Source organism: Pelmatolapia mariae, linkage group LG22 (assembly GCF_036321145.2).
Source record: "Pelmatolapia mariae isolate MD_Pm_ZW linkage group LG22, Pm_UMD_F_2, whole genome shotgun sequence".
Lineage (NCBI taxonomy): Eukaryota > Metazoa > Chordata > Actinopteri > Cichliformes > Cichlidae > Pelmatolapia > Pelmatolapia mariae.
Genome location: NC_086245.2, coordinates 13,477,008 through 13,499,295, shown reverse-complemented (window position 1 = coordinate 13,499,295; position 22,288 = coordinate 13,477,008). Strand labels below are relative to the sequence as shown.

Sequence of the window (22,288 nt, the reverse complement as noted above, 5' to 3'; positions counted from 1 at the left end):
TGTCATTTAAAGTACTTCACAGTAGAAAAATTCTAAAGTTCACAATGATTTTTACTGAAAAATAAGCCACTTAAGCTGATAGCTGTGATTATTAGTCAAAAAGACCTTAGGTAACACCTTCCCTTTTAAATCTAACTGAAAACTAATGGGGTTTTTTTCTTTAAAAAGCCAATAGATCTGTGCTGTGGGCTTGTTTTGTTTTTTTTAATTTCATATGGTTGTTATGCTGTTCACACTTTCATCTGCAGCCTAACCTGGCAGTTTCTCTCCACTCAGTGGCAGTGCCATCTCTAAAGGACAGCTCATCCATTTCGGTGAAGAGGTCGTGAGGGACGTGCTCCAGGTCATCATCCTCTGTACCCAAGATGAACTGCACCCTCTGGGATGGTGTGTCTAAACAGAGAGTGGAAAAAAAAGCCAAGGTTCATTTTTGTTATAATTATAACAATAACAATAAAATTAAAGAAACTGAACAAACTGTCAGGAAATGCAGGGAAGACAGAAGTTTCCAAAATAAAGTATAAACCAAAGCATTTTGGTTAGTGGCCCAATGTAAACAACTTCTCTTTCTTCACAAGAAAATTGCACAGGGCAGATGTCTTATTCTGAAATGTTTATTTTAACTCTAAAGGATGATATGGGAAAATGTTCTGTGAAAGCAGAGATTAAATATACAATTATAAAGGCGGATGGATTGCGTCTATGTATGGCTGGTCACGACAACCATCTATGTAATTGCTTTTCTTTGAGGAAAAATACATCTGCATGGTCGCTACCAAGAAGTGTGCTAAAGAGAATAATAATAATTTCAGCAACTTCCTTTTCATGTCTGATTGAATTAAGAGATACAGTATTAGGATATTTGAAACCACAGAGAAGAAGGAAATAGATAAAGTAGATTAGAAGACTAAACTCCACAGGGAGGCAGAAATTAAATAGTTGGAGTGAAAACGGGAGAGTTACTTTCTGTTAACACAAGGGTACATCGTGTGGTGATTTGGTGTCTATTACGCACTCAATATTAACACTTCAGTTCCAACTGAAAAACATTTATTTTCTGGAGCAAAAGCAGATACTGAAACATTTTTTTAAACACACTGAAGTGTTTTAGTTTTACATCTCTGTATCACTGTGATAAACTGTTTTTATAAAATGCATTTTTAGTCCTATCCCAAAAAGTCTACCTCAGAATATTGACACTATAAATGATAAAACTGTGCTTTAAAAATAAAAGCATCTTTTGTTGGTTGCACTGTTACAAGGCTCGATTCAGTCTTTCATCGAGTTCAAAGTACTGTTGGTTGCTTACGAGTCTTACAGCTGGAATGACGCAGCAACTTCAATCACAAATGCGCACGCACATCACTTAAAATGCCAGAGCCTTCAGTCTGTCAGAGGCCGTTCACAGCGGCCTTTAATGCCTTTTAGAGCTGAACTGTTTGATGTATGGAGAAAATCAGAGGGTTAAACAAAAGTAATTATCTAATTGCCCACAGTGGCTACATTTTTGATTAATTTAAGCTTTTTGTGGATGCTTTAAAGATTTGATGTGGAGTTTTTCTTGCATTCATTATATTACTAAATTCTACCTATTCTAGATTATAGGAGATTCTATTTAATATGTGAAGGAAGCCCATTAGTGTGTGGTAATAGATATATTTTAAGGTTCAAAGGTACACACTAGCTGCAAGCTACAATACTGTGGGATGGGATATAAGAAAACAGAGCAGACTAGAGAAAGAAAAGTTAAAAAAAATGGCGTGGGATATGGATGAAATTGCAATTATAAGTTCAAAATAGTCGCCAACCATAAGTAGGAGAATCCCTGCCGTCTTCCTTTCCCTCCTCGGAATCTCTATTCTTCTTCTTTCTTTGCTTGTGTCCTCTGTGGCGATGCCTCCGCTTACTCTCCCTCCCAAGAGGAACATGGACACCCACATACACTGCTCTGTGGCCTAGGAAAAGTAAAGATGCAATATCTATTGACACAGCTTCTAATCTGCAAACATTTTACCAGCACCAATAATTGGATGTGCAAAAGGAGGTTCATTGAAATTTTATTAATTAATTATTGTCTGCTTGTATAGAAAATTAAAGGAGGGGAGAAACGCCATTCAACCTCCTTATGCATGTTAACATAATCATTTGTCTGCCAGAGGACATGGACAACTTACCTGTTCACAACACACCTGTTTGGAAGCCACAAACACAAAAACCAGCTGATCCAGAGTCAAGCAGAACATAAATGAGTGAATAAATAACTACACATAACAAATATTATAGAAATCTGTTTATATTTTGTGTATCTGAAAGGAAAGAAAATATTGTTCAATATATGAGGATTTGATTTTTAAATCAACAAATCCTAGCTCAAGTTTAAATGACCACAACTGCTATATATCTTGTTATAATGGATCTACATAAAATTTGCACTTTTTTTCTCTTTGGATAAAGAAGTAATAGTTCTATATCTAGCAAACCTGACAGATTCCAGGTATAACTCCTCGGGTAAAACGACAGCATACAGCTCACAAACCAGAGGGTGAAGCAACATTATTTCGTGCATTTTTTCGTGGACAATCCTGACACTGCAACTGTGCAGAGTGGAAAAGCTATAGTCATTTCCTGCATATCGGTAGCTTAAATTTTTAACTTATAGAAAAAAAAAAATTAGATTGTGGAGCAGATCTCACGGCACATAATGTACAGGCTAGAGTTAATAAAAAATTTAGCTGCCAAGCTTTAGCAAAAGGAGTGATTTTCTTGCATCAGCCAAGTGATTTTAAGATTTTATTGTTGGCTTTTAAAGCTCTACACTCCTATCAGGCTCCTGCTTCACATCTGCAAGTTGCCGAGCTTATATAGGGTTATAAGTGGAATTAAACACTAATATTAAAAAATAGTAAACTATGTTGAAAAAGGTTTACACCGTGAAAGCAGTATCATATTTCCAGAAAAAAGAAAAAAAATTCAAGAAAAAAGACAATTTCTTTCCTATTCTTTTGAGAGCTTCAGATAAAAAAATATGGAGGAAAACCATAAACGTGACCCCCACCTCAGTTTTATCTTCTCCTCATTATTGTTACTGCGACAAAGGAGCCATATTGCAAAAAGACAGCACCCCATTTTCACCCTGCATTTGCTACAAATACCCTTTTCTTTGTAGATGAGTCATCGTTCTTTGATCTGAATGGGAACCCAGGAGGATTAAAATCAAGAGAAGAGGATAGAGCGTAGGGGACACAAGCACAAGTCTAACAGATGGAGACAAACACCGAGAGCAAAGACAACAGAAAAAAGGCACAAGAGATGAAAGAGCATGAAGAGAAGAAAAAAAATGGACAGCTTAGCTGGACAGAAAGCAGAGGGCTCCAGCAGTGCCTTAAAACTGAGATAATACTGAAAGGAAGTTATAGTTATGGATCCACTTGAAGAAAGAGGCTTTTACTTGAATCTTGAAGGTGTTTCCATCTGATGAGTGCTGGCTTAATCCTACATTTCCATTACACAGTAAAGCACAAGAAATATCAATAGTTGCAAGAAAAATACTTGTGGTCTGGCAGTTTTAAACTTACTTTCAAAATCGTCTTTCTCATAGTTTGAGAGAGTGGCGAAGCTCGTCTTTCCGTGGTCAACAATCGCCTCCTCCTCTAGACCCTGAGAAAAAAAAGAAGAGATAAGAAGCTAAAAGAGAAGGATTCATGGTTTACATAAGAAAAATTTGTATTTTCACTTCAGTTTTCACATTAGTTATGCATTTTTTGTGTTTTATTTTCACATTTTTTATGATTTTTTAGAAAACTGGACCCTAAAGGCTTTTATGCTTTGATAGATGATCAAGGGACACCTTGATCACTCTGCAGGGTTTTAAAGCAGAAATAACAATGTCAGAAAATCACCTGTGAAGGGGGGTGAAGAAGTTGTTTTTGGATTTGTATATATACCCCATAGTCAATAATGCTGCAGCTTTGCATTTAAGCTCATAAGTACAACAAGCTTTTTGGTTTTACACACAGCTAATAGCTCATTTCCAGACCACTTAACATGGCAGTCAAGAGAATTAACTTTGCCCATGATCTGCACAAAAGTGCAATTAAGGGCACTTAATGAGAAGTAGACAGATAACACATCTCATTTTCCCTCAATGAAATAACATAGTCAAACAGGTTAAATTTAGACCAAGTCTTTAACAACCCTGTCCACTGTATAATGCAGGACGGTATCACTTGCTGTTTTATTATCTATGTGCCATTTTCCTCAAACTAATTAGTCTGTATTGTACAATATATTAATTGTTGTAGTCCATGCAATAAAGGTCATGTTTCACAGCAACATCAAGAGGCTGGCTGGAGTCATTTAAAAAAAAAAAGAGAGAACATGACCTTAGTGAACATAATTAGCTTGATATCACTGGCATGGACACATCTAGAGAAAAGGAGTTTGCAACAGTGAGGACATAAAGCTGTCAGGACACATAAAAACCAAACCACATATCATTAACATTTCTTTATCAAATAATAGCACCCATAAAATCAGGATTATAGCACAGCAGCACACATTATCACACATGTGCTATACTGGTGAGGACACAACTGCCCCATTGATCGCCCAGAGCATTAATCATTTACCAGTATAGGCATAACCTGAACCTTCAACGTGAAGGCGGCCCAATCTTTACACTAACTTTAAACCAAACCGCACCTCAAAAAAAATGTGAAATGCTCTCACAAATGCACAGATGTAACAACGCGAATTCACACGTGAATAGACAAAAACCACAGACTTCCTTGAGAGCTGCTTTGCTGTAAAAAGTCTGGGTGTGTCTAACACTAGAAAATACCAGGCGACACACAGTGTACTGAGGAAACAACCACAACAATAAGGGGAAAAAAACAATTCGTCAGTTGATTCTCAAATCAAACCCCCAGTGTCACTGCGAATCTATTCGGCAAATCAAACTAGGCAGATCAATTTACTTTAACCATTACACCTCTGAGACACTGCATTTGTGAAGGGGGCACCTCCGACAATTTCAATAACTTCAGCTTATTTGCAAGAGAGAAACTCAACAGAAGATGGGGTTGTCCCGTCATAACAGGAAAATATTACCTCAACATTTAAGGCTATTAAATAGCTGATTTAAATTTAACAACTGATATAAAAAGACTTCAACAGCACAATGTGGCACAGGTTCCTGAGTGCTGTTGTATGTGTCAACTCACTGAGTGAGAGGTGAAAGTAAGAAAGAGCAGCTTCTGCCAGTGGTCTGACGCTACGTAAAGCAAATACTGAAACAGTTTCAAACACTTTCAATCAGTTTCACTTTTGACAAAACTAACATTAACTATAAAAAGGTATCGTGATCAGGAAGGAACAGCTTTTTTTAGTCAGACATGCATATAGACTCAAAGAGTAAGCTAACCCTAGCTCTGACTGTCAGGCTGATACAAACCAGAGATACCCAGGTATTAGGTCTGAGATAAACCAATCCTTGTAGCTAGGATAATATATTTTCTTTCAGGTTTTTTTTATACAAAGAAGGTTGAGCAAAGGATGCAGACTATAGCAACCAAAACTCTTAAGTTAATCTAATTCCTTATTATATTTGTAATATAATTATTTTTCTGGGACTTCACAAATATGTGACCTTCAGTATCTTATGTAAGTCACGCATAACAAGAAAACATTTCAACAAATACAAATCATCTGCTCTCATGCCTTAAGGACAAACACTTTGACGCAATACAATTCCCAATTGGAGGAGCCTTTCAACCCCTTTAGCCAATCACAGAGCAGGCACAGCTGCCATGCAGGAGTGAGTGGAAACAAAAGGTGATGCTAGACATATGCTGGAAAGATACACGACACCTGAATGATATCACGGCCTTGTGTGCCACAGCATCTCAGTCATCTCTGCTATTCACACTTAGTTTCTTTCATATTGATGGAAAGCACATACTCTTCTGCTCTCCCTCGTCCGTTATTGGCCTACTTGTATGAATGCGTCTTTAATGACATTCAGATATCGACACACATTTCCACCTACAATGAATGATGCCATCTGTGACTGAGCTTGTGTGAGCACTTATAAGTTTGGGAGCTTGCGTGTTTCTCAGTTGTTGGTGAATTTATATGATAATGAGGCACACTGCTCTCTGGCAGTGCCTTGGTGGGGAGCAGTAATGATTCAGCGTAGGGAGAAGCACAGCAAGAAATTAATCTGTGTCTCTCTAGTAACTGCTGTTCTTTCCAAACAGCACAGCATGAAGGTTCAGTAAAAGTGACCAACAGTGACTAAACTGGAACGGGTTTCTCCTTGTCATTCGTGATTAAAAAGTGACAAGAAATATAACTAAGTGGGTGCCACAGATCCAAGACGGAAGTTTGGCATTTAGCTGTTGACATCCTGTTTTTATATTTGTTTGTTTTATTCAGATGTGACTCTATTTGGAGGAAAAGGTACAGCTAAGGAGATTAGCTAATGCTAGCTGGCCTAGACAAGTTGCATCTATAATTCATTGTGATATTAAATGGAAGGCTGATTTTGGATAGCAAAAGCAGGCTAAATATATGTACCCAATACCTCCTGGAGAAATTGGACAGCTAACTGTTTTTTGCCAGGTGCAGAAAACCCCCAACTGGGAGCCGCGGGTGAGGCACTTTGGTTGCCATGGTAAAGAATATCAACCAAACTAAGGTGTTGCAAATATCTCATCAGCCAGGAGCAAAGACAATGATCCTCCAAGCATTATTTTTCTTATCAGTAAAAAAAAAAAAAAAGCACTGTATGTTCAGCCTTGAAGTGCGGTTCTCTATCTGATAATGTCGCTACAATTTTTAGCATCTTACAAAAACATTGCGCTCCAATTAAAAACTCGATGCTATAATCTGATGCCACTGTGCTTTTTGGACAAAGGAAGAAAACCTTCCAATGTAATAATCCATCTAAATAACCAGCACCCAGAAAGCTTCAAAGTATTCAAGGTAAATGAGTTTTGATTTAACTTCCAACAATATTTTTAGTATTATCATATTTTTTCTGTATTATCCTTCTTATGTTATCCTGAAAAACATCTCATTTTTTTCCATTTGACAAAGCTGACATTACTGTTATACAATCAGCAATGTTCCAAAGGCCAATATGTTTATAACAGCTAACATTTTAAAAATGCTTAAGCTAGCATAATGTTATATGTGCTATACCTCAGGGAAATTCTAGAAGAGTATTAAGAAACCAGTCTTTCAACAAAATATCTTTAGATATACATAACAAAAATAGTCTTCCACTGCTATGTCAGTGATTTAATATGACCTTTTAATAATTATATTTAGAATTTAGAATTTCTGTACAATGGCGTCCCTATCGCAGACTTCCCCACAGAGCCTTTACTTTACTCTGCACCTACACATGAGCCCTTCAGGCAGACTTCAATCGGATGTCAGAGAACTATAACTGGCCAGACTACCCGTGCATGGGTCTGCAGCTGTTCGTGTCTACAACCAAGTGTAATAACTGCCTAAAGGGATGCCAATTAGTCTCTTGTGGCCATTTGAGGCCACTAGAGACCATTTGTGGAACCTTACGTGTTAGTACATATGTGTGATGGCTTAATTTTTCATCCCCAGGGGCTTATGCTTAGCAAATGAAAGATGGCTAACATTTTGGTGTAACAACCAAGCTAGATGATAAATCCGTAGTGTAAAAGACTTTAAAGTCACCTTTTAAAGGTCATGAGCTACAGTGCAATTCATTACAACAGTGAGCTTCATTTAAAAATCCAAATCTTGTAATACAATAATAAAAGGCACTCCACTCCAGTGTATAGTATTATTGTAAATTTTCAAAGCAAAATTAAAAGGTATTTTTCAGATTGAATATGAAATCTAACTGGCATAAAATGTGAGATCTTAATTTATGAAAAATGTCTCAAAAATTCTATTAAATAATTAAGGTAGCAGTCTAGTTAACACTATGGATGCCGCTGTCTTCAGGAATCACATGAACCAATGTTTACAAGCAAGCCATGTGAAGCTATTCGGCTCATACATTATAATAAAATCTGTTAATTTGACTGCATAAACTACAGTTTGTATACAAACCCCCTTTGATATGCATTCAGAGTATGTTGTTTACCGTTACATGCATGTTAGTGTGTTAAACGTGTCTTTGGTGCCCTCGACCTTCCGTTGCTTGGTACAATTTAAGAACCCATGATGCAACATGTCACATAGCTTTCTCGAAAATAAACCCCACACCGTCAATCACAATCCCCAGGCTGGGGGGCGAGGGGGTTTATTCCTCCTCCAGCTCAACCACAGCTGTGCTTTGTAGCCATAATGACCAGTGTCACTGAGGAGGACTCAGAGACCAGAAGAGTAGACAGCTGAGTGAAAAAAGCCACTACATAATGTCATCAGTGTAGAGGTGTTAACAGAAGACAGATGTGTTTCTGGCTGCATCTGGCCACCATATGTACCTATAGCGTAAAGTTCTTTATCATTAAAATAAAAATGTGTACAGTCTATAGGAGTCTAAAAGCAAAGCAACTTCAGCTTCTTTTGCTTCAGTTTTGAAACAATAAACAATATAAATCCAATATTTCATCCAGCTAGGTGAAACTGGTCATCATCCAGCTCAATAATTAACAAAGCTGCTAGTAAAGATTTGATGATTTATCAGTTATGAATATCTATCTAATCGCATTTTACCTTTTCTAACTCTTAACAATAAAAGACTGGTACGGTGTGTTGTGTGTTTACATGGTAATATCACCAATGTGCAGTCAGTTTTATGGACGAGTGGAGATTTACAGCTCACATGATGCTTTAAGAGTAAACAAAAGCCATTTGTGTCGATTCAATGAGCTAGGCACACAATCTGTATGAACTCACCATTTAGAAGGGGATTTATCAAAAGGTAAAATAAAGGCGATATGAACCAGCAAATATTCATTTATTGTTCAAGATTTTCTTTTAGGAAATTAGGTGTACACACACACACACACACACACACACACACACACACACACACACACACACACACACACACACACACACACACACACACACACACACACACGCGCGATCAAGATATAAATACAATGCAACAGCATTTGCTAAACATTGGTTAGTTGTGCTCTATATTAATATTTTACTGTAATGTTTACCTTAAATTGCACTTCCAGCCTCAGCTGAATTAGAATATTGGACACATTGTTTGAACTAACACACTGCATTTGTTTTGTGCAAATGTTACTAATGTGACTAACGACAAAAAAAATATCTTTTTAATCCTTGAAACTTATTAAAAGTAGCACGAGTTTAAAAACGAAACTCCTTAGTAACAAAACACCAATGGAAATAGCAAACAAATGAGTCTAATTAACAGATTACTAAAAAGAAGTCTTCTCATTCTATTTGATTCATTGCTTCACTTTAAGCCGTCAACAAATTTAAACTAATTTCATCATTAACAACGTGTAGGCTGACCTCATTTCTTTTACTGTGTTTGTGAGGGAGTAAAATAATGGCTCAGCTGCCAAACACCTCTTCAGCAAAACAGACAGTGAATGAAACAACCACCCAACAACACAACAGACCTTGTTCCGTCTAATCTTGGTTCTTTGCCAACCCTGCTGTACTGGGATCTGATCCAAAGAAGAGGAAATGACGCAAGAGTACATAGTGAGAAACCTGTCCTCAGAATACTATCTCTGTCTTACAAATGCAGCTTATAGATGACAATGTATACTGCCAATTTGTCTCAAATTATAACACCATAGCACAAATATTAAATATAAATAAATATATTCTGATTGGGATAATAAAACTATAGACGCATAAAATTGAGACAGATGGCTGCTTAAAAAAGTGGGCTCCATGATACAGTATGCCAATGAGGCACAACATTATGACCCTGTCTGCCTAACAAGTTTTTAATACTGTAAGCATTTAACTTAATATATCTCTAACAGTAGTGATGTTATTTTGGCCAGTACCTCCTGTATTTATACACACTGATATTGTGCTTATATATATATATATATATATATATATATATATATATATATATATATATATATATATATATATATATATATATATATATATATATATATATATATATATATATATATATATATATATTTTTTTTTTTTTTTTTTTTTTTTTTTTTTTAAATTAATTTATTCTTGTACTTTGTTTCTTTTTTTTTTTTTTAAAAAAAGAAGAAAAAAAAGTCCTGAATTTCCATCCATGTTTTGATGAAAACTAATGTAACCATAGACCACTACCTAATACATTGCTCTCTTTTCTCTTTGCGAGAGTAGAGATAAGGGAGGATAAGGGACCCTCTAGTGGTCTTTTCAGTGAGTGCATGCATGAAGTCCGATCACAAAGTTCAGTGACTTACTTCAGTGACCATTAAAAAAAGAAAAGAAAAAAAAGAATACACGATTTACATTTGGCCAGTATCTACTTCAAGGTCACCTCCTTGTTCACTTCTTGGCTCCTTCCAGTGGTGCTGCCATCTTCAGACATCTCCTTTAAAGTCCCATTCTGATTACTCTCACTTATACATCTGCTATGTGTACTGATCTTCTGTGCTATGTAAAAATCGCAACCATTCAACTAACTTAAACACAAAGCAAGACTGCAAGCTGACAAAAAAATCATATCGGTCATGTGACGGGTGAAGATTGCGTTGGCAGTCAAAAATTGCCACCTTTTCAATGCACAATTAAGAGTGACATGGGCCACAGTACAAGTAGTTTGAAATGACTGACCTCTAGAATTATACAATGATCATCTTACCATGAGGGAAAAATTCATAGCAACCTTGTAAATAGTAAGAAATAGACGCTTTTGGACTTTAACACTGTGGACCTGTCTACCTAAAACTGCTATTTGGGTGGTAGTTAGAGACCCAGCTCTCATCACAAGGTTCACAAAGAAACAACCGGAGAATCTTGTAAAGTGGCAGTCATTTCAGAAATGTTTACATGAAGAGTTTTATACAGTAGGAACAAATATGACTGATTAACTGTAAGACTTGGTGGTTTTGCATAGCGCCAAGACATCAACAGCAAATCCTTAGATCCCTTTAGTTACACGATGGCAGCTTCATAGATCTCTGTTGCTTGTACTTGGCATGTTCCTCAGTGAACCACTATCTGCAGGCAACTCCAATCTTGATTAGGATCATCTCACAAACTTCGTTATTTCAAAGATTATTTGACTCTGTCACTGGAGATTTAAAAAAAATTGCTTTTTAAACCTTCAAAGGTCTTAAAAGTCTTCCACTTCCCAATTTGTCAACGTTCACTGAATATTTCAAAGGATATTCCATACCTTAACATCCATTAATGTTTATTAATAGACACCTAATATTTCCTAACACCTCTAGTTAAATCATGTTATTTGAAGACCTGGATGGATAGTAAATTGAAAAATGAACCAACAGCTTTTATGGATGGAACAAACACCCCCATTTATGCAGAGCCTGCAAACACAGACACATTAAAAAAAAAATTAATGTAAATATAGTCTCTTTTATCCAGATTGCGGAAAACCAGCATTTCAATTAATTTCCCTTCAGTCAATAAACATTATCTCTATTGACAGCATGCTCCTTGTTTGGATCCTGCTACCTCCTCCTTTCCCTGACAGTACTTTTCCTCTCTCCTCTCTTGCTTCCTATTCTCCTTGTCCCGCTGCTTAAAGCAGCCATGACTGTCTGTCTTTCTCTCATTCGTGCTGCTTGAGGCCATTAAAACAGTAGAAAGGAAATCATTCCATTTCAAGAGGCATATCCCATGAGATAACAGCCGCTTGCCCCCTCAAACACCTTATCCCTGTCATCCTCACACCTCTGCCTTTCTCATTCTGGTCAAATGTACGGACCACCTGCCCCATTCATTTGCACAGACCACTACACTGCTGCACCGCAGAAGAACACAACCAGAAAAACCAACATCAATACAAACACACAGCATAAATGCAGCAAATTCAGAGCTGCTGGCTCAAGAGCATACCGTGACAGTAAGGCACACAAACACAAATACACACAGGATCAGACGTACCGTGAGCACATGTTCCCCTTCGTTCTGTTCATCCATTTAGACTAAAACATCCACAAAGCAAAGGCACCAGGGATGTTAACCAGTTCCTTCTGTCTGATGTTATCTATGCTATAGAAGGAGCTATGCGCGGCGGTGTCACACTCGTCTGTTCCCTCTTCCTCGGCTCATCTCTTTATACAGAGGGAGGAAGGGAGAGAGGGAGCGAGCTGCTTTAGAACACACAGTGCTCTGCTCTACCCTGTCAGCCCGCTCTTTGCACAGCAGCCAATCCCACCATGCCTCTATGAATATTTTATTCGCCCAGCCAACAGCTTAAAAACACACTCACACACCATCACACAGAGGACACATACACACATTTGGAGGACATACAAATGCTCACCCGCTGAGGTATTCAGGTCACAAATTAGGAGACACCACCAACACAGATAAATAGAAACAAGCACACGTGTGGGCTCGGCATTCCTCACAGGGTGCAACGGACTGAAAAAGGACAAACTGCTGTGTATTCAAATCATCGAGATTCCAAATGCCTTTGACATTCAAAATCCTTATCATAGCTTCAAGGTTGGTCATGTTTTTCAACAACCTGTAATTTAGCAAGGAACTGTGACCCATTTGTTCCTTGTATATAACAATCGTGCTTATGATCAGGGCAAAAGACCATAATTCTGAAACCTGAGCAGCAATAAAAGGGTCTATTTTTTAATTCAAGGAAGCCCCCAGGATCCCTGTCCACACCAGAGATACCCTATTAAAAGTTTAAATTAGACTAACCACAAACCCATAATGGCAAAGTGAAGCCAAACTTAAAATTAAATTATGTATCATAAAAAGGGATTTAAAGTACACATGAAAGCAAATAGAAAGAGTGACATCTAATGGCTGAACCTACATTGAGTTGAGGTTAAGGGAAATGAGAACATGAGATTTTGCAAAGCTGAACTCACAGCAACATCCAGCAGTGTCGCGCAGCATAATCGTTTTTAGGAGAGGCATAAGCTTAAAATCTGGCAACAACTAACAAATATTCTTATATTAGAGTTGCCATAATTATTTAACTGTTTGGTACCTGCGAAAGACAAAAAGAAAAAAACCCACCAGTTCCCAGTTCTTGAGGAAATATAAACAGCACATTTATGACATTTATGTACACTCACTGCTCACTTTTTTAGGTCATCTGTTCAATTTCTTTTTAAGGTAAACACCTAATTAGCCAATTATATAGCAGCAGGTCAAAGCATTTAAGAATATAGGCATGAAGATGTGGTCTAGATGTAGAGCAGGGGTCCCCAATCCTAGTCCACGAGGGCCGTGTCTCTGCAGGTTTTAAATCTCACCCTGGGTCAACACACCTGAATCACATGATTAGTTCATTACCAGGCCTCTGGAGAACTTCAAGACATGTTGAGAAGGTAATTTATCCATTTAAATCAGCTGTGATGGATCAAGGACACATCTAAAACCTGCAGGGACACCGGCCCTCGTGGACTGGGATTGGGGACCCCTGATGTAGAGCATCAGAATGGGGAAGAAAGGTCATTTAAGTGACTTTGAACGTGGCATGATTGTTGGTGACATTCTGAGCTGAGCATTTTCAGAACCTGCTAATCTGCTGGGATCTTCCTTCACAACCATTTCTAAAGGTTAACAGGTAGTGATCGTAAAAAAGAAAATATCCAGTGAGTGAGCTGACAATTACTTGTTCATGGCAGAGGTCAGACAAGAGTGGCCAGGTTACTTTGTCTTCCTATCACCTCAAAGCAACTCAAATAACCATCCATTACAACCAAGGTATGCAGAATAGCATTTCTGTTAAAACTTGAGGCAGATGGGAAGAAGGCAGCAGAAGACCACACCACAACTAACAACAGGAAACTGAGGCTTCACAGTTCACATGGGCTTACAAAAACTTAACAATAGAAGATGTGAAAAACTTACTGACATCTAGATGGTAGGTCAACAGATCAGGCTGCTGCTGTTAGTGTAATGGCCTTGGTTATATTTCTTGGCACATTTTGAGCCCCTTAAAAGGTAGTCAATTAGTACTAAACACAACAGCCTACCGAAGTATTTTAGTTAACTATGTCCATTCCTTTTTTACCACAGTGTACCCATCGTCTGATTGCTGCTTCTAGGAGGATAACTCACCATGTCACAAACCAAACGATCTTCAACTTATTTCTTGAACATAACAATGAGTTCACTGTACTCAAATGGCCTCCACAGTCATGAGATCTCAATCCAAGAGAGCACAGAAGAGGTGTAACAGGAGATTCACATCATGGAAATTCTCTGAGGAATCTGTTTTCAGCATCTGATTGAATCTGTGCCACAAAGAGTTAAAGGTGTACCTAATAAATTCTCCAGCTGTATTTGTCATTTCTGTGTCACATGTTAAATGTTGAACATTTCTGCCTGTCATGACATTGCTTTCTACCCCTATGTCAGCTTTACAACTGTAAGGTTCTGACTGGTCAGTCTCTTAATCAGTTATCTCACCAAATTAAGAAAAAAATAGCTTCTTACTCTTTGCAAGTGTGAGAACATGTTTGTTTTTTGTTTTTTTCAATTCTATTCAAATGCATAAAATTATTATATAAAACAGTTGTTATACGCAAACCTTTCCTTGCTAGAAAGTTCAAGAAAAATGTCAAGGGGACATTCAAGACAGCCTGCCCAACGTTCATTTTTGTGTTCCTGTTCACCCAAGATTAGATTGCCAGCCAACAGTAAACGAAGTGGTGCCTATATACTGCTTTTCTCCTGGAACTGGGAACTAAAATCACTTTTTACTACAAGCCTCATTTACCCAGTAACATACAGTTTTCAGTGCTTAAAATGCTGCTTTTTTGTGTCAGTTTAAAGACACAAAATGTGAAAAAAATTTGGTTTTCTACTACAAAAAAATGCAAAAGGCATCAATTAATTCCTATGCCAATCAACACTACAAAGTCTAAGCATACTGCTTACTAAAAGAGAAAAGTAAATAAAAAAATCAAATCCCCACACTGACTAAATCAAAGGAATATTTGGGACTGTTTTTCTTGGAAATCTTCAGGTTTACTATCCATTAAAATTATTCATTTTTCTGTCGGTTTGTTATAGAATCACCTAATTTCTTTAAGCTTTTCTATGATTTCTGCTTCAAAGACAGAAAGAACCTCTGAGACACAGCATTTACTCTACCCAGGGTAGTGCTGGATCAGGAAGCTTAGCTGGATCAAGCTGATCTAAGAGCCAATTTTAGACCGTCTACCACTCAAGACCAGTGGAACAAGTCTTTGTGATTCTGACCCAGGCAGGCAATTCTTTTTTCTTTCATTCTTCCTTCTTTCCTTCCTTTCTTTCTCAAATCCTTCTAACTATAACAAGATGGCAAACACCCCTGTCATCACAGGGTGCTTGGTCTGAAACATTATTTAGGTGGACTGTACAAGTAAAATCTATATGAATGCCAGGACCCAAGGTTTCCAAGCAGAACACTGCATTACAATAGATCTAAAAGGTGGTTAATATTAATAACTTAATCTATCAGTAGTTTTAAAGTTGATCAGTGCAGTCAATAAACAAAAACAGAAATCGGGGTGGTAATAATAGCACATTTGGCTTTATTAGGCCCAATATTCAAAATGGACGAGATACAAATAAGGGAAACCCCAATGGTCTAAGTTTAGTTTGTAGACAATTTGTGGTTTATGTTTTTTTTTGTTGTGTTTTTTTTCTCAATAAATATGTTTATACACTTCAAGACATTTAAACTCTTGGTATAGTATTTATAGCTCTGCTATGATACAAAGGACTTAGCACTGCTGCCTTACAGCAAGAGATCCTCTGTTTAAATCCACCAGCTGTGTAGAGTTTGTGTTTCTGTGCAGAGTTTGCATGCTCTCTACAGGTATTCTGGTTTCTTCTCACAGTCCAAAAACATGCATGGTTTATTTTAATTTGGCAGTCCTAAATAGGCCATAGGTGTGAATGTGAGTGTGAATGATTATCTATCCTGAGATATCCTCCCTGTGATAGACTAACTGGCAACCTTCCAGTAGGGCTGGGCCATATAATACCATTCATGATAATACCGGTATAATGTTGGGCAACAATAAGAAAATGAAATATCGCGATAGAGTATGGGTAAAACGCGCATGCGCAGTGCCTTTGTTTTCATACACACATGGCGGAAAAAGCATGGCGGCGACGAAGAATGAGAAGGGCGAAAGCGGATCGTTAAATGAAACGGAATGACCAGAATTGGTTTGTAAAAATGCTGCAACTTCAGTGTGGAACTGCTTTAGCTTTCGTCCGTCAGATACACAACAAAGCACTATTTTTGGTAGCGCATGCTAGCGGGCCGTCGTTATTACCGTGTTTTCTGGAAAATACGGCACACTTAAAATCAATCCTTTGATTTTTCTGAAAATCGACAGTGCCCCTTATAATCCCGTGTGCCTTATGTATGAATTCTGGTTGTGTTTACTGACCTCGAAACGATTTTATGTGGTACACGGCGCTCAAAAATGTGTCAAATGTTTTAGTATGACTTTGCTAAGCTACGAACCCGCACAACTTGATGGATTGTCGGAGCATTATGGCTATCGTAGGCAGGAGCCTCGCGGAGTGATATGTACTGTGCTTCAACATAATATTACCGTATTATGTGTGTATAACCTCTTTTTAAGTTTTGTGGATATTATACATGGTTATGCTGAGGATATGTCAGCCAATTTCCACTGGAAATGCCTTTTGGTTAAACTGTCAGCAAGGAATTTGCATTTGCACTGTTAAATTTTTATGGAACTTTAATGTACATAAAAAACAGCTGCTTGTTTAAGTGAAAATACATTGATGTTTGGTTTTTTTTTGCACTAATAAAGTTGTGCAGTTGTAAAGTGTTTTGTCTAGTGTCAATTATATCGTCAGTTATATCATTATCGCAAATTTTCAAATGTATATCGTGATAAATATTTTTGGTCATATCGCCCTGCTCTACTGTCCAGGGTGTACCATATCTTTCACCCCATGACAGGTGAAATAGACTCAAGGCTATATACTCATGATAAAGATCAAACATGCAAAATATAGCCAACCATAAAATTATTCTGCCATAAAAATAAAGACATTCTCTAGCACTGAGGCTGGTCACTTAAACATGAAGTAAAACCCATGCAAAGGCCTCCGTATAAATACCACAAACACTGCCTGAGAAGAAACTAGCTTATCAGCAGAATATCGTGATATTTTGCATCACAATATATTGCACTATATCACCAAATATTGATATTTTATTAAATAAATTCAAATACTCTAGAAATACTCTGAACGAGAGGGCTCATCCTGAAAGTTCTCAGTCATCCAGGTCATTGTAGTCTAAGGAGCTTGAAAAGAAAAGTGTCTGGACTTCTTTTAAGTTTCCTTGAAGACGTTTCACCTGTCAACCGAGAAGCTTCTTCTTTGCACTGAAAAGAAGGTCAGACACCAACTAGGGAGGAACAGAAAGACAAACGCACCAACGTTGTCATCCCCTATGTAGCCAGTTTATCAGAGAAGCTCAGGAGAGTCTTCTCCAAACACGACATCCCAGTGTACTTCAGAGCCAGCCACACACTCAGACAAAAACTGGTTCATCCCACAGACAAAACTCCTAAACACAAACTTAACAACGTAGTGTATGCTGTACAGTGTAGTGAGGAATGCTCACACATCTACACTGGAGAGACCAAACAGCCACTTCATAACTGCATGGCACAACATAGAAGAGCCACCGTGACGGCTGTAAATCTGCATCTAAAGGACAAAGGTCACTCTGACAGAGAAGACAGATGGCTTGAAAGAGGAGTGAAAGAAGCCATCTATGTCCACTGTGAACAACCATCTTTGAACAGAGGCGGTGGCTTACGACACCAACTGTCTGCCATCTAAAATCCAGTTTTGTGATCCCTTCCCAGACGCCTTAACGCCCACTCACATCCTGGGCCTTTTGACCTCAGTAAATCACATGATAGCGTGAGGCTAGGTTTCACAATGGGTTCACCCGAAACCTTGGCTGATTGTGACCCGCACCTGTTTTCACACCTTGGCTCATGTGATTAGGTAGAGGATCAATGGGAGTCCATGACCCTCTTAGGGACACTCCCATAGGCCTTAAAATCTGGAACGCTCCCCCAACTGCTCTTAGAACTGAAGAAGCTTCTCAGATGAGATGTCTTCAAGGAAACTTGGAGAAGTCCAGACGCTTTTCTTTCCAAGATCCTTAGACGTTAGCCTAGCAAACATAAGTTCAATTGGTTCAACCAAAAAAAAAAACATCCAACACTGGACAGACTTAGCTCGACAAAGCTACCTTCTCATTCAGAGGAAGCTAATGGCTAAGTCACACAAGTAATAATAGGACAGCAACCTCCTTACAAAGAAACAATTTCAACTTGTGCTGACTAAAGTTTGATGGTATTACACACTTTTTGCTGTTTTATCAGAAGTAGAATGCATGTAATTGCCAACTTGACCCTATTCAATCACACTGATGTCAGACTGATAGCAGACTGGCTGTCTTAAGGCAACATTTATGGCTGGTTTTAGTGACAGTGTTTGCATGCTGGACAATCTCTCTTTTCAGCAAAAATAAATAAATTACTGAAGTGAGAAAAACTCATCCAATTGGATAAAACATACTGACAAAGTCTAACTTTGAAGACATAATTTGCAATTTTTAAAAAAAAAATTGATTGCAGTATATATAACTGCAATAATCCTCATATTGCAAAATGTTTAAAATTGCAATAATATCGTATCGTGAGTGAAGCATTGTGATAGCATCATATTGTGGGTTGTCTTGTTATTCCCAAGTCTACTGTATATGGCATAAAGTCAAGGGAATAATGACCGCTCTGTGCCAGAACATAGCATGCGTGCATACTTTGTGGGACTCTAACAGCAAGTCGTTTTAAATGAACAAGAGCCAGGGCCAAACTAAACAATTGCTAAGTCTTCAGTCGCAGTTAAATAAGATTATCGCTGCTTAAGCACATTTCATTAAGCCTCCCAACAATAGCAGTGGTCAAACAGCAAGCCTGATAATACCATGAGCAGCTTGTTGAAACAGATTCATGCATTTAATCATACAGATGGTAGCTGAACCAAACACACTGCCCGACTCAAAGCTCACCAATGGTATGTTCTTGAGATTGGTGTAAATATGTAAGCACACAAAGGGGCCTAGTGTCAGAGAACATTCTGACCTCCGTGTCTAGGGAAGAAGTGCGCAGATAGCTGACAAGTCATTGTCACTGTACGGCTAGTGTGGTTGAGCTTCCTCACTTGCATGCACACTTTCTCACGCGCACAAACACGCATGCCACAGAAACACAGAAGTGTATAACCCTACACCAGCGATGACGTCAGTCACCCAGCCTGCATTTTAAACTTAGCTCTTTTTTGGGAGGGGGTCTTGTAAGCAGCACTGTGTGTTTGATGCGCTTATCATCCTCCTATCTTTAACACCAACAGATGTGCGACTTTGGTCTGTTCTCGGCCACAACTGTGTTTAAACACCAAATAGTCGAGAGGTGGTCCTGAGTCTTTTGACGCTGTGCATTTTTTTTCCTTTCACTTACGTGTTTATTTTTTCCTGTCGAGCTGCACCTTTACAGTAAGCTTTAGCAGCATTTCCTGACACGGAAACGTCACAGCAGAAAGCGGCTTTCTATTCTGGGAGCATTTGATATGCAAACGAGGCTTTATTTCTGTAGACGTGCTAGCGGCAGATGTCCTCGCTTGCGGAGCTGGGGCACATAGACTAATTTTAACGGACAGGTTAACTTGTTGAACGTGAGGAGAAAAATGCACAACTGCCTGTACAGTCACCCGTCATCAATTACAAGCATGATAAAGTAGCCTCATGCTTGTAACCATATAAATATTCTGTTTCTTAAAGTAAGCCACTTTGGCAACAAAGTAATTGATTTAGTCAATTTTTTATATCATTTGTTCTTAATAACGGTAATAAGTTAACCGAGCAGGCTAATTATGTCAAAGCAAACCAATTCCAGCTAAGCGAATAACAACGGGGATGGTAAATACATTTCTAAGAGAACTTGCAGCTACGGCATGTGACACAAATAGAAAGCCGGCTAACAATAGCAGTCGCCGGATGGTGCCTCACTGACTCCCACGCATCCCTGATACTTGTGCCGCTACCTGGCAAACAAGGGGCAAATACGTACAAAAGAGCCGCACAGTTACAGCGGTGGGATAACGGACGTCTGGGTCGTGCTGTGCGGGTACTCACTGCTCTCAACAGGGGCCTCATTTGTTCCGAAGGATAGTCCATTTCACCTGCCCTGCGAGCGGTTAGCGGTTTCTGCCAGCTGATGTACAGAAGTGCCCGGCCCAGCTGATAGTTGCGGTAAGGGGCAGCCTTTGTGGTTTTCCTATGAACTGGGTAAGAAACGCCTCTGAAGTGATCGACAGCGACGTGTTTCCAATTGACTTTCAACGCCCGGCATTCTCGACCAATTAAAATCCATAACGAAATAACAAGGGTGGGGTCTACTCCTCTGACGCGTGAAGTCCCAAACGGACCTTTTCTTATGTTTTACCTCGTCAACCCTGTTGTAGAGTAGAGGATGATTATCAGAATTAGACTTAATAAGGGCACTGAAAGACAGAAGAGAGAAACTGACACAGTTATATAAGTCAAGCAGCCCATATTTGATTGGTTAAAAGGTAAGATGGATCCATTTTTTAAATTTGGCATTTCACATTTGACATTTTCTTTCGTACTGGGTGTAAGTTCGACAAACAAAAAATATGTAAAGTAAATTCAGTTGTATTGTTGTATTATATATGTGATAATATTTAAATTACATTTCTTCCAATTTTAAAGTGTTTTTTCCTTTTGTTATATATTGTTATTTTTATAGGTTATGCTATACACTTTGCCGCTTTAATAATGTAAATTTCCTAATTGTGAATCAGGTTTATCTTACTACTATCTTATCTCATAGAAAAAAATATTCAAAAAAATAGTGTTTGAAGTGCACTTTTATAAAACTAAAAATGCTTGGGAAAACACAAAGTCTAACAGTTTACTACTTAATTGGTTAGTTACATGAATGTGTATAAAAAGAGAATCCTGGATAGGCTGGATCTTTCAGAAGTAAACCTTGAAAGAGGTTAATGTCTCTCTAAAAAACTGTGGACATTTTTTAATTACTTTTTTTTAATTAAAAGAGAGATATCATCACCTGCATGTTTCATTCTAAAAGTAAAAGAATATAAAGGGATAAGAACAAGCTGATATTTTTGTGATTAAATAACATAAGCTCAGGCTTCTAAAAACATTCATCTGTAAGACAGGTCATGTAGTAAAGACTAAGAAAAAGTTTAAATCTGTACCATCCTCTTACATATCAAAATTTGACTGTGTGTTTTGAGCGAGGGATGCAGCCTTCTCTGGGCTAGCCAGGGAATTTCACATGGAGCCAGTGAAGTTCCTGAAGGACAGAGGTGATGTGTTGGTGGTGTCAAGACACTGGGTCTGTGACCCAGTATTTTGAGTTAATTTTGTCTGTCTGATTTCTTGTGATGTATTAGAGTACTGGTAAGTTCTAGTATTATTATTACTAGGTCTTAATTAGGTTTTGTTTAAAGTTTCATCCATGCTCCCTTGTTTATGTATCCTTTTGTTTCCTGTGTAAATCTCTTGTCCCCTATGTATGATTTTTAGTTATGTCTGTCCCTTGTTCCCCTTATCTGTTTCCATGTTCCTCTCCTTGTGTATCATTCCGTGTCCCCAGTCTGTTTTGTGTTTCATGTCTCTGTTTTCCATGTCATATTGTCAATCTCGTGTTGTCATAGTCGTCCTCTCATTATGTTTCCTATTTTATTTTGACAGTCTCGTGTTTCTGTGTTCAGTGTGTTTTGCTTTCTCTCTGTATGTTCGTTTGTGTCAGTTGTGTTCCCCATGTGTTTCCACTTCCCTCACTACCATTCTGTGTATTTAAGTTCTCTGTCTTCCTTTATTTGGTGTCAGGTTGTCTGTTGAGTTCTCTCCTCGTGTTCAGGTTTTTAATCATGTTCAAGGTTTTGTTCTTTGTCCCTTGTGTTTCAAATGTAATTTTCCCCAGTTTAGCTCTAGTTAGTAGTGTTCATCTGCCTTTTGTTTTCTATCTTTTCCCAGCCACAAATAAACGGCTCACCCTTTGTTAAAT

At 38.1% G+C, this 22,288-nt stretch overlaps 1 protein-coding gene across 7 annotated transcripts in view; it reads right to left on the bottom strand.

The window, feature by feature from the left end:
- The window catches only part of LOC135932889 (sodium bicarbonate cotransporter 3-like), a 44,420-nt gene extending 23,789 nt beyond the window's left edge, over positions 1 to 20,631 (bottom strand). For 3 of the 7 annotated variants that reach the window (XM_065470608.1, XM_065470612.1, XM_065470610.1), the window contains exons 1-4: positions 20,365 to 20,514; positions 3,576 to 3,657; positions 1,809 to 1,955; positions 255 to 393 (exon numbers count right to left, since the gene is read on the bottom strand). In XM_065470608.1, the coding sequence (XP_065326680.1) occupies positions 255 to 393; positions 1,809 to 1,955; positions 3,576 to 3,657; positions 20,365 to 20,406 (410 nt within the window). In that variant the 5' untranslated portion in view covers positions 20,407 to 20,514. Of the gene's footprint in view, positions 1 to 254; positions 394 to 1,808; positions 1,956 to 3,575; positions 3,658 to 12,080; positions 12,249 to 20,364 lie in introns of those variants that run through there. The other 4 variants (XM_065470613.1, XM_065470614.1, XM_065470611.1 and 1 more) reach the window with 3 other exon arrangements.
- Positions 20,632 to 22,288: the final 1,657 nt, after the last annotated feature.